Source organism: Catharus ustulatus, chromosome Z (assembly GCF_009819885.2).
Source record: "Catharus ustulatus isolate bCatUst1 chromosome Z, bCatUst1.pri.v2, whole genome shotgun sequence".
Taxonomy (NCBI): Eukaryota; Metazoa; Chordata; class Aves; order Passeriformes; family Turdidae; genus Catharus; species Catharus ustulatus.
The window spans coordinates 12,172,903-12,185,667 of NC_046262.2; the positions used below are offsets into that span (position 1 = coordinate 12,172,903).

The following is a 12,765-nucleotide window of genomic DNA, read 5'->3' on the forward strand; positions in this document are numbered from 1 at the left end:
CGCTTCCTGCCGGCGCCTGTTGTGGATCCGGGGCAGGCGTAGCATGGAGCCGGCGGCCGAGGGCGGTGAGCGGCGGGGGCGGCGGGGCTGAGCCGGGCCCAGTTCACCCGCGGCCCCCACTCACGCCCGTGCTTTCTTCTCCCCTCTCCTTGCAGATGCAGAGATGCTGGGGACACCCGACCCGCAGCTGGCGGCCACCATGGGCTTCTCCGGCTTCGGTGCGTGGCGATGCGGCCGGGGCTGGCTGGCGGAGCGGGGGGCGAAGCCGTGGGGCCTGTCAGGCCCAGGTGGGCTTGTGTTCCAGTCTCCTTTGCTTCTTTTCCAGGGAAGAAGGCTCGGACTTTCGACCTCGAAGCTATGTTTGAGCAAACGAGAAGAACTGCAGTAGAGAGGAGCAGGAAAGTATTGGGTAAGACGTGCGAGCGTAGTCGGCTTTTGCATTTTGAAACATCTGTTGATTTGCTCCCTCAGGGCGGTGTTTGAAGGGTCTCGGACTGACTGTGTAGAGAAAAAACCAGAAACGCAGTTTTGTTCGAGGAAGGCAGCCCTGATGAGAGAGAGCTTGGGCCTCGATGAACAGTAGAGTTATTAATTTGCTGATGTTGTCTGAGGGTGTCAGAGTAGTGTGCATGTGCATAGTACCGTTGTGAGGCATAGCTTGCAGATACAGGAAAAGCACAAGCTCTTTCCTTTCTTCTTTTACTTAGCTGTGTATCTATTTTTTAAAAGAAATTGGTACAGACAGCTTTAATCTTGACAGCAGAGTGGTGAATAAGAAGTGTATATGACCACGTTGCCTTCTGCTGTGCTGGGAGTGGGCACTTTTTGGGACTGCTGTTTCAAGAGTGGGAGATGGAGAAAATGGTATAATTTGCTGCCTGTAATCTAGCAAACATCAGGTCAAACAAGGTGTCTGAGAACAGTCATGCATGTTCTACAAATCCCTATGCCAACCCAGTTATTCATGCTTTCTCCTTCCCCTTGGCCAGTTTGTGGAGAATGTTTGCCTTTTGTTTTATTGTGATGCCATGTTTTTTTATTGTTCTGATTCTTTACAGAACCAGATCAGACCTCTTTGGAGGCTCAATGACTTTTTGTAATTTAAGACACTGTTTTTTTTTTTTTTTTTTTGCGTTGGCAGAATCTAAACACAGCAATGTATGTCCATGTTGGAAACCTTTTTATGTTTGATACTTGTTCAGGTTGAGCTATCTTTCCTTACGAGAGATTGTTTATTTACAATAATACTATTATTTGCAATAATATTTTTGTTTAGTAGGGAAACTCAGTAAGTGATTGCAAAAATACAATGTTTTTAAGTCCAGATATCTTGACCTGCATCTGAAGTATGTCCTCTCCCTTGCCCTGCAGCAGACCATATCCCAGCCCACACCCCCCACAGGTTTCTAGGCTTATACCTGTAAAAGAAATACATTATTTTTTTCTTTATAAAGTTGATAATTTTGCCAAAAGTTATAAAACTTTGTATTTCAGCTGTTTAACTTATAAACAAATTTTAGTATTGAGAGTGTAGCAATCAAGAATCTGTATGTGTTGGGGGGGTGGCTTAATGTGAGCGCTTATTTTCAGATTTCTTGATATACACTTCTGCTTTTTCACGTTTTGGAATGACCATGGTAACTTTTGGATATGGCTCCCTCACTACCCGATTTGTGGAGCTGAGATCAAAATGTGCTTCCTGGTTCTGTATCTTTCAGCTGTTTATGTTTCTCTTCAGTAGAAAGTATTTGCCAGCTTCACTGAAAAAATGTTTTTCTTTTTTTTTTAATCTAGCAGAGGGCAAAATAGACCGCAGTGTCTTTTGTATAGAAAGGAAGTTCCTTTTCTCTCCCTAATGGAAGTTATTTGTGAACTTTTAGCAACATAGTAGCTTTACCTGTTACTCCCCTACTTATTTCATAGGCAATGGAAGTTTTTGTTTGAGTTCGTTGCAGTGCTCCATAGGGATTCTTTTTCAGTGAGTGAAGTAAGCATGAACTACTAATGTAAACAACACTTTGTGTTTATTTTCCATGTTTAAAATTCACCTATTTACACAACTGTATACTTTTAACTGCACTAATTTAGTTCCCTTTGCTATGAAAACATCAACATTTCTCTAAAGTGATCATAGTATAGTATTGAAAGTAATTGAAATATCAACATCCTTATGTGGTCCAACTTATGTTCAGTAACATGTACAAATGAAAAACTGGGAGGTGTTCACGTTGTCCTTTTGATGTTTTTTGATTGATCATTGCAGTAACAAAAGAAGTTTAATATATATGAAAAAGTATTTTCAGTTAAATCCTTTATTTGCTGTTACCTTCTCAAGTATTTAATCTAAGTCTGTAAGGGAAAAAAAACTCTTACTGTCCTCAGCAAGCCAATAGTTTTAGTATTTTTAAAAGGCTGTTTCTTCTGCACTCTTGCTATTCAGAGGCCCGCGAAAGAGAAAAAGAAGAACAGGCTGAAAAGGAGTTTAGAATTTCATGCACTGATTCATCAGTTTCAGCATCCAGTACGACAGGACCTGGGTCCACATTAACTAAAAGGTACCTGAATATGGTGGGAAATTCCATGTACAACTTTTTTATCTGGAGAGGGTGTTGGCTTGTTTGGATAACATGAGTATCATTTAGCTTGTGTGAATATGTCTTTATAATCTTAAGTATTTCAGTGGAAATACTGATTTTAAACTTTAAAAAAATTATTTCTTTAAGCTGTGTCAATATTTGCAAGTACTGACTTTATGTATATTTAATAGGGAAAATTGCTGCTTCCTCCTTGGTTGTGTTCTGTGTACTTTTTTAAGAATAAGAGCAATAAGCTTTTCTTTTACTTCAGTCTGAAGTTTATTCTTAAACTTTTGTCTGTTTCTGGCAAACAATATGCACGCTATGGATTTTACAGTTTAAATTCTGATAACTCATCAGAACTCTACTCCTAGTACATTTTCTTTGTTTTTGTTTTTTTTACTGAGCATTAAGAAGGAAGGGCTTAACATGAAAAGCTCTCAGGGAATTTTTGTATTTCCGTATAAAAAAGAATATGTAGCTTAGTTCTTAGAAGTAAAACCAGGAAACTGGAAAGACATACTGTTGTGACTCAGTCTTAATTCAGAGGAGCAATCCTGCAACTGACAATTTTAGTCTGAAATACAGGATTTTCTGGTTACTTTTGTAACAAAGATTTTAGTTACTATGGGTTGATCTAATATCCGTAGCATCTTTTATTCTCTGATAATGGCAATGGTTTACTGAATTTTTTTTTTTTTTTAAATTACTGGAGTTTTTTTTTAAATTATCAGAGCAGTCCATATACTAATTTTCAGTTGTTAAAATGTCACTCCAAAATGATGTGAAATACAGCTGATAATTATTTTTTCTCCTGAGCTATCCCTGTAGAGCAATGTTTACAACAGCTATGGTACTTAATTTATGCATATGTATAATAATTACATCTTGTGAAATGAAAGAATCAGTTTGTATATGAAAAGGAAAAACCTGAGAAAATTGAGTGATGTGCAGAGAATGAACGCATGGGGGGGATATGCCCACATATTAGCACAGCTCTCAAAATGTTTTTTGTTTTTGCTCTTCTCAGTGTGCCATCTATGCTCTGTTAGTGCTTTCTTTTTTTTTTCCCTCTTACAACTTGTTTTACTTACTGAGGAGGTAATGAGGGAAAGCAAAAAAAAAAACTTCTTACACTTTTCTGAATCCTGGGAAAGGGGCTGGCAAAATGGTTGGTTCATCTTTCTGTACAGCCGCTAGTAGAGTAAGATTGTAAGACTGGAGGTTGATGGAAACACCATTTGCTTTGTCCTTTCTGTCAGCACCACTCCCAGCTGCTGCTAAAAAGGTAGATGTGCTTTTGCTCTAGCTGCATTGGTGTGCTCTTATGTTTGACTTTAACCCCGTCAGGACAGAGGATACCTGTAGCTATTGCTGGAGAATTTGGCTGTCCCTGCCATGCTTGGACTGTGGTGAAAAATTACACTGCAGCTCTGGCCATGTCACATGCAGAGAGGCTGTGCTGCCCCTCAGAATACTGAAATGTTTGATTTGATCAGTTTCCTTCCCAGCAAATGAGAGAATGGTAAAGGTAATTAGGAAGAAAGATAGATGCTGTTCTTGGCTGTCTGTGTAAAGATCTGAATATTTTGGACTCAGGATTGGAATGGCCTGCTTGAATCATTATGTTCTATACATCCTTCTCACTGGCAGAGGGTACATTCAGTTTAATTCGAAAACTGATTAAATAATTTGGCTTTTGGGGAAAAGATGTGTGGTTTGCTAGTGTAGGAATGCATATCAACTTTCAAAATGCAACACTTTGCATATAGTATTATGAAGTTACTTTTGAATATAGGTTACTTGAGGAACTCTGAAGATTCCAGTCCGTGCCTCTCATGCTGGAAAACCTTCCCTTTGCTAAAAGGATATTGATTTTCCCATTGTTGTAGAGTAAGAGAAGCTTTTTTTGAGTTAGATTTGTGAGATAATCATATTCTGGTCTAGTTCTTTAAATTAGACCAGCTATTAGGCTTACAAACCCTGTTCTTCTCTGTAACATCTGAGGTCCAAAGTCATGTTGGTTTTAGTTTATTCTCTTTTCTCCCTGAAACACAGTTTCAATTGCTTAACAAGCAAAAATTTTTTTTCACGCAGCTTAGTACATGCTTGTACAGCTAATTCTGGAAGCAAAGCAGGGCAGCATTCTCTGTCACAATTATGTATGTCAATTTTCTTAGTCTTTTATTATGTTCCTGAACTTTTGTGTTTTTTATCATAGTTTTGATGTTATAACCTAAACTTTAAAAAAACCCAAACAAAACAATACTTCTGTAGTTTCACAAAAAACAGGAAAAGAAGACTATTTTTTTCAGCCTGCTTATTTAAAAATTCTGAAAATATAAGCTCCCAAACAAAATCTTGAAAGTTGAGCTTCTCACTCTGAACAGACTTTCTACCCTTTTGAGCGGTGTGGCTTGGGAACTGCCAGCAGAGGGAGCACGGCTGTTTTGAATGAACTGCAGGAACATAGACACAGCTCAGCTTTTCAGAAATTTCCATATGCCAAAAATAATGTGTTTGCACAACCGATTTAGGCAACAGCAGAGTGGTAATTTAATGGAAATTTTGAAACACTTGTGAGTATTTCAAAAGGTGATGGTGGGCCTACACTATGAAAGTTAGTGTGCGTTTTGCTACTAATTTTGGTGTCTACTGATTTGCAAGAGTGCTCTACACCTTTTATCTGAAAATTACAGTGGAAGTGACAACATTTTTAAATACTAATGTTTTACATTTTCCTTGCAGAGAGGCAGTGTGTAGTGAAAGTGAGGACAGCTCAGATGAGGCATTAAGCGGTCCTTCTATGCAATCACAGAGTTCTGCTAAAGGTCCAGCTGAGGATACTGACGATGATGATGATGAAGAATTCATTGGACCACCACTTCCCCCTGGATTCAAGGATAGTGATGACGACAATGACAATGATGATACAGAGGAGGAAGATAATGTAAGTAATTTGTTTCTCTTTAATGTTTTAATCCTGTGAGTGGGCTCTAATTTGTATATGTGCCATTCGTTTTTGATGGAATTTCCAGGTGATATATGACTTGTTCAAAATGCAGGTTTTCTGTTTTTCTTCCAGTTTTTCTGTTTTTCTGATAACTCATCAATGCAAATAATTATTTTCATTTAAAAATATCAGTATTTAAAACAAAAATATGCATTTGAGTCTCAAGGGAAATTTAGCATCAGCAACTAATGTAATGTAATTTCACAAATACAAGCCGCACGGACTATAAGCCGCATCTCTGGGTGTTGGCAAACATTTCGTTCTTTGTCCATAAATAAGCCGCACCTGATTATAAGCCGCTCTGTCGTTCGCGGCGAGGACCCGCGTGCAACAAAGTTGCCAAATAGTAACAGAATTGCGGCATGGCGGGGTTTACTGGCTCGGCTCGGGCCGTGAGGACTCGGCCCGCTCGGGGCTGCTGACGGGGCCGCTCGGGGCCCAGCTCGGTGGGGATGCTCGGCAGGGCTGCTCGGAGCCGGCCGCCGCTGCCACTGGGCTCACTCACCCTGGCCCGGCACTGCCCTGAGGTGGCAGGCGGGGACGGAGCCTGCCGGCACCCGTGGCAGCGGGTGGGGACGGAGCCCCCCCCGCTCCCGCACCGGCGAAGGCAGGAGGGGAAGGAGCACCCCAGCTCCCACAGTGGTGGCGGCGGCAGGCAGGGGCGGAGCCTGCCTGCTCCTGCCACGGCAGGCGGGGGCAGGAGCCCTCTACTTACCCCACGGGCCGCGGGGATGGCAGCATGGAGCCCCCTGCATCTCCCCCGCCTGAAGGAGGGAGCTCCCTTGCCTCCCTCCCCACCACACGCTGCCAGCGCTGAGCTGGCCCCACCTGCTGCGCAACACAGTAACCAATTTGTAACAATTGCGAAATCCTGGGTTTTACTGGCAGGTGCTCAGCTTGGCACCCTGGCTGGCACTTCCGGGGTTGTAAATATCAGAAAATTATTCACACATTAGCCGCTCCTGAGTATTAGCTGCATTTCCAGTGTGGGAGCAAAATTTTAGTCAAAATGGTGCAGCTTGTATTAATGAAATTACTGTATATTGTTTACTTTTTTCTTTTCATGTTGTGAAAGAACTAGATAAATAAATATTTAATATGACTATTTTGGATGGTTTGTTTCTGAAAGCATATGCAGAATTTTGTACGAGAAAGAGGAGACAGAGGTGGACTTGAATCTAGGGAGAACAATTGTGCCAGGACTGTTTTTAGGAAATTAAGTCTGGTAACTGAGAGCTTTTTGGTTGGTTGATTAGTTGGTTGTTTTTGTTTATTTGTGTTTGTTTTGATTTGCTTTTTTCTAAGTAAGTGCCAGACCTGTTCGTTTTTAAGAATACAGTTTTTTCTATGTGTGTTGAAATCAAGAGAATGCCTGACAGCCTAACCTTGATATCACAGATATTCTGTTAATGAGCCTTCCTCTATTTAGTTAAAAGGCATCTGGATCTAGCACTGGGTGATGTGGTTTAGTAGTTTAAGGGTTACAGTGGTAGTGCTGGGCTGGACCAAATGATTGTAAAGGTCTCTTCCAACCTTGATTATTTGATGATTCTGTGAAAAGAATAATGGTTTGATGTTTGTTCTTCAAAACTGCCTGGATCGAATATTTTGTGGCATTGGGTTTTGCGTGATGGTTTCCATGTGTAATAACAATGATAGAAGTCCTGTGAAAACAGCCTTACTTACTGCTGTTTTGTACCATCTGGTAGCAGAAAAAGACCTGTATGTCCTGTTACACAAATGTAAACCATACTCTAAAAACCACTGATTTTCCAGCTCTTCCAAGGCTTTCCTTTTAATTTTTTTTGTTTTTTTACTGGAATTCAGGTTTTTTGTTCTTTTTCTATAACATCTCTACCTTGCATGTTTTGTTTTAAAATGCTTGAGAGGAGCTTCTTAATCCATGACATAACTAATTGTTTTAGAGTGAGCCTAAACTTATGTGCTGACGAAGTTTTGTTTTCTGTTTTTTGTTTAACTACAGGGGATAAGTGATGGGAAATTCTGGTGTCTTAGGTATTTATATCACTTTGTCTGAATCACTTGGTTCACTATTGCCTATGGATTTCTTTAATTATTGGACTGTACATTTTAGTCCCGCACCTCCTGTGATTGTATCTGTTCCCCACAGATGACTTGCTCTGTCTCAGGGAGCCATGCAGACATAAATCCAGAATTTTCTTTGAGAATTACATAAACCCAACTTTACTCACTGTTGATCTGTGTCAGGGATTTTCTTAACTTTTAGCTGTTAGGGCACTGTGGAGTCGGTCTCTGTTCCTGAGGCCATCACAGACCCACTGGGTTTAGTTGCTATGGGTCATGTTATATTAAAATCACTGTTTGTTTTTTACCAATTTCTCTGGAATGCCAAAGGCAAACAATTTGTAGAAACAAATTACTTCAGCCTGTCTTTCTCAGTAGTCACTGTGCTGATTAGCTGTTTTAATTTCTGATAAGACACTGGTATTAATTTTTTATTCATACATATTTGAATAATACTACAACTGGCTTGATGAAATGAAGTTACTGGTGACCAGAGTCAAAAGACCCTAATGAAAAGTTTCAGACAGAAAGGTAACTTGTAGTCTGGTGTGATTTAAATTTGTCTGAACTGAAGACAATAGTTACAAAACAGTCTAGAATAGATTTGGTTGAGAATAAGCAGAGCAGCAGAAATATGAGACTTGTGGGTTTTCAGTCTAAACAGTTAATTTATAACTGGGGAGATTTTGTGTCAGTGTGAATGCCAGAGGCCTTTGGGGTCTAGAGCCTTCCCTTACTGCTGCTCATGAACTCAGTTATTTTCTTTCCTGTGAAGGGAATCAGGAAGCAGCTGTGCTTTCCTGGTTTCCTGTTGATCGATTGGTGATCACAGTATGATCTTGCGAGCCCCAAGGAAGGCAGGTGTTGCAGTTATGAGAACTCTGTGATTCCTTTCTTTTGCTTGTACATAGCCTGCTGTTGGTATGCTTGGGTGCAGAACTGAGACACGAGAAACTGAAAGCTGAGTATGTTTTTGTGCAGTTGTAGTGTGAGACTGTCTCTCTTTTATTATCATATTTTGCTGCTGAAGTAATTTCTTCAAAAGACGAGTATCTGTGGTTTTGGTCCTGAAGAAATCAAGGGTTTTTTAGTAGTTCTAGGTGTTGCAGTGTATAATTTGTGATCCAAAGTCTTTGAATTTTGTATGACAGATAAAATACACCAAAATACAGGCTTCACCCTGACATTTTCACACTGCTTCTCAAGCCTGACTTTAGATGTGGGGATTTTTTCACTATTGCTTGTTTAGTTGTTTTTACTTTCTTATGGCAAACTGTCAGTAGAGACATTTCTCAGATTGGTCTTGCTACGAGACAGACAACTTTTGAGTCCAAGACTGCCCAGCTCACATGAATCATTTTACTTGATAAACATTAAGGTTGAAGAAGTAGCTGGTGGTTATTTTCTTTGATGGGAATTTTTCAGACCTTCTTGGTGTTTTTATGGGAAAATGACTAACAGCAGTTAATTGCTGAATGTTTTGAATTGGCGCTGGTATTTTTTCAGTATTACACATTTTTGTGATTTGCATAAATCACCTTTGATACAAACCAAACATAGTTTTTTAACAGAGCCTTAGGTGTGTGAATTTGGACTTGAAGTACTTTCTTTCCCAAATTGATATAAGTTCATTTGATATATACAAGTCTTTGTGGTGCTATTTTAAAGGATTTTTCTGTGTTAAATCTGTGTTGATATTGATGATTAGTTGCATTTAACAAATCAATATTTATGTTAAATGACTTGCTAATGTAGTATCATTCACTTCCATTGTGTCAAAAGTGAATATTCTTAACAAACCACAGTATCCTTGTGAGTATTTATCCACTGTGTTACAGTATTTGTTTTGTAGTAGTGTAAAGAATAATCTAAGGAATAATCAAGTACATTTTAAAGACAGTAGGTACATTTGGTATTAATTCCCTCTGATACTTTCCTTTTGGTTTAGTGTCCTGTTTTATATAAAAGGCTTGCATTAATTTGGGGAGTGAGGAAATTTAAAGCTAGCTATTTGAGTTGTGATCAGCACTTGATTTTCTGTGGTGCCTTTTCTTCTAAGAAAGAACCCAGTGCAAGCATCAGTGTCCATTTTTCACATGGTCGTAAGCTGAGAAGGGGAGGGAGGGAGCGAGCATCTTCTGTAGTATGAAGTTTCTCAGGTTGATCTATTGGGTGATCTTAACCGTTCTAGAAAATTTCAGGAAAACCTGTGAAAGAGGAAACAGCTTATTTTGCAAAAGGGCAAATGGATAATGGGGGCAATATTGCATGTGGTAAATTTTGGATTGGAAAATACGATAGAGGCTTGGCCAGCTCTTTTTCCCTGGCAGAATATATTGGGTGTCTGTCTGATATCTGCACTCAAAATCTGTCTGAATAGGGACAAAGACTGGCAAGAAGGGTTGTGTCAGGATTGGTAGGTAGATAGATTTAAATCTAGGACATAAACATTTTTCAAGTGAATGGGTGACACATGTTAGAAGACTTTAGTAACAGAGAGTGTATCTGTTAATACTCTCTTCTACATGGTGTTAGAAAATGTACTGAGATCTTTAACAAAACTTTAGCATCTTGTGACACTTTTTCTGGCCTGAGGCAACAAGTAAAGGTGAATGTTGAAGAATTTGCCAGATGGCTTTGCAAGGATTTACCTTCTGTTTGGAGCTGAGTTACAGTTCTTTCTCCTTTGGAACAGAGAATTCTTTCTCCCTGCAGCACCAAAGGGATACTAATCATGTTGTAATTATGTCCCTGAAACAAGTACAGCCTTGGGCCTCTTCTCGGCCCAAGGCTGTACTCTGATTTGATCTGTTTCCAAAATGATAGCATAGCTGTATTTCAGGTTTTAGAATTATTTGAAGATCTTTTAAATTTTTTTTCCAGAAGTTTAACAGGACATACCAGTAATACTTGTCCAGAATGGAAGGAAGCCATTTCCTGCTGTTTTACAGGGAGAATTTAAGTAGACTGTAATTGCTCCAATTAGCTTTTGGCCATCGTACCCAACTAAAAATTATGGTGTTTTAAAGATAAATAAATGTTATGGAAATTTTTAGTCATTCTAAGGATTTGTAAGATTTAGATTGAGAATTGTCTGTCCTATAACTGCTCAATCTTATTTACCCAGTCATGTTTCATCTTGTCTAAAGAGAAAAAAGTATAGTAAGCTGAAAAAAAGCAATTTTTTGTATGCAAGAGAGACAGAAGAGTGTGGTTTTGAGGGCAAGAGGAATTATCTTATAAATCCTCATAGTTAATGAGAAAAAAATATGTAGCAGTTAACCATTACTTTCAATTTTCTTGTGTGTTACCTTCCTATATAAACATGAAGCAAACATTTTTTTCATATATATGCATGTTATGTTCTTAGCTCTTAAAAATGAAAATTAAGTAAATGTATTTTATTTATATTAAACTTGGAATTGAGTTGTGGTGTTTTTTAAAGGATCATTGATGTAGTTACTGGTGGTGCAAAGACTGAGAAAGATTATATCCAAAGTGAGTTAAAACAGATTTGGAAAGTTTGCAAAAATTAGAAGAAAACAAAATAATCAATCTCTGTCTTCCAATGTGAGAGAATCAAACAAACTGTGGAGAAAGGAATACTCAATTTAAGAAACAGAGATCATCATACAGAGAGAAAGCTAACAAGGTAATTCCCTTAGGGAATGTTGGTCTTTGATAAAAAGGCATGGGTATTTGCTCATCTGCTCTTCAACCGAGTGCCCTAGAATTCATGATTGCCAGTTGCTCCTGGAGAATACTTGCAAGGTCTCTATTGCTTGATTCAGCAGAACTCAGGAAGGATAAGCCTTCTCTGCTGTATATCATGCCTTGCTTTTTGGTGGATGGTATGGATTTTAATTAATTTGTAATATGACAGAACATGAAAAGTTTTAGAATGTTTTCCCTGCACATAGATACTTAGGGTCCTGTGAGTTTGTTTCCAGAAATATTTTGTGTGAACATTAGGAGGCATATATTTGTTGACTGTGAGGTGCTTCAAAGTTAGAGAGAGATGATGTTACCAGTATAAAATAAAATGTGATGCAGAACACAATTGTAGTTTTTACTGCCCTTTTAAATGAAGTTCAGAGATCTTATGTCCTGTTTTTATCAGCTCGTTTAGAGACCCTTTACCAGCTCGTCTTTAGCTGGTGTTGCCTGTAGAAAGCCTTCTTCAGGAGCTACTGGTACCACTCCTGTGTTTGAAGAGGGGACTATGTTAAGCTGCAAGGTGTTCTTCATCTCAAGGCTAGATATGCTGTGCCTGTAAACCTTCCATGGTTAAAACATGGGATCCTCATGCTCATCCCTCCAAGACCTCTTGACTTCTTTATAGCCAGAAGATTTTGTGGAAGCTAATGTCCTCTACTGTGCTGGGAGAGATAGTAGACTTTTAATTTTTTTTCTGCCATGTATGTTTAAATTATGCATCACTTTGAGACTGCACGAATCTGTGCCCTACCTCTTAAGCAAAAAAAAAAATCTTTCTAAGCACATATTATGCCTATTTATCTCAGTCACAAGACTGTGCTTTGCAACTGCCCATTCTTGTTAAATAATACTGTATGAAATGGTACATGCAATGATATATGCAATGCTGTACATTGGTATGTGCAATGGTATATGAACATTCTATCCTGAATATTACTTTCCTTACTTCCAGTAGAAGCTGGGATCTTTGGAGGTGAGGCTACTGCAATTAATTTATTCTGTGGGAACCAAAGCCACTTAAACACAGTCAAAACAAAGTGGTGACTACCCCTTTACACGATGCTTGATGCATTTATTGGCAGTTGCAACAGATTTTCAATATACTTTTAAAAAGAAGCACAAATAGCATATTATTTCTATCAGTGTTAAAATATATAAAATCTTTCTAAATTTGTCCAGGGAACTAGCAGCAATGGTCGAACTTGTTGGCATCACTGTGGAAAACACAAATTGAAGAGAGCAGGTTTTCTCTGTATTTGGCATGTGGGTGTTATCTTTCTGAAAAGTTGTTTGTGCTCTAAACAGAATAATGAGAAATACAGAGCACTTTTGCTTGAATCAAGAGGAAAATGAAGTGGATGATAATAAGTATTTGAAATATTTATGGTGGGGATGAATAAATAATTTAAAAGG

The 12,765-nt window shown here is 38.8% G+C and overlaps 1 protein-coding gene across 1 annotated transcript in view; it reads left to right on the forward strand.

The window, feature by feature from the left end:
- Positions 1 to 12,765, forward strand: part of WDR70 (WD repeat domain 70) — a 127,226-nt gene continuing 114,461 nt past the window's right edge. Inside the window, exons 1-5 of the mRNA XM_033085319.2 lie at positions 1 to 65; positions 156 to 218; positions 326 to 409; positions 2,441 to 2,555; positions 5,325 to 5,526. Of these exons, the coding sequence (XP_032941210.1) occupies positions 44 to 65; positions 156 to 218; positions 326 to 409; positions 2,441 to 2,555; positions 5,325 to 5,526 (486 nt within the window). The 5' untranslated portion in view covers positions 1 to 43. The remainder of the gene's footprint in view (positions 66 to 155; positions 219 to 325; positions 410 to 2,440; positions 2,556 to 5,324; positions 5,527 to 12,765) is intronic.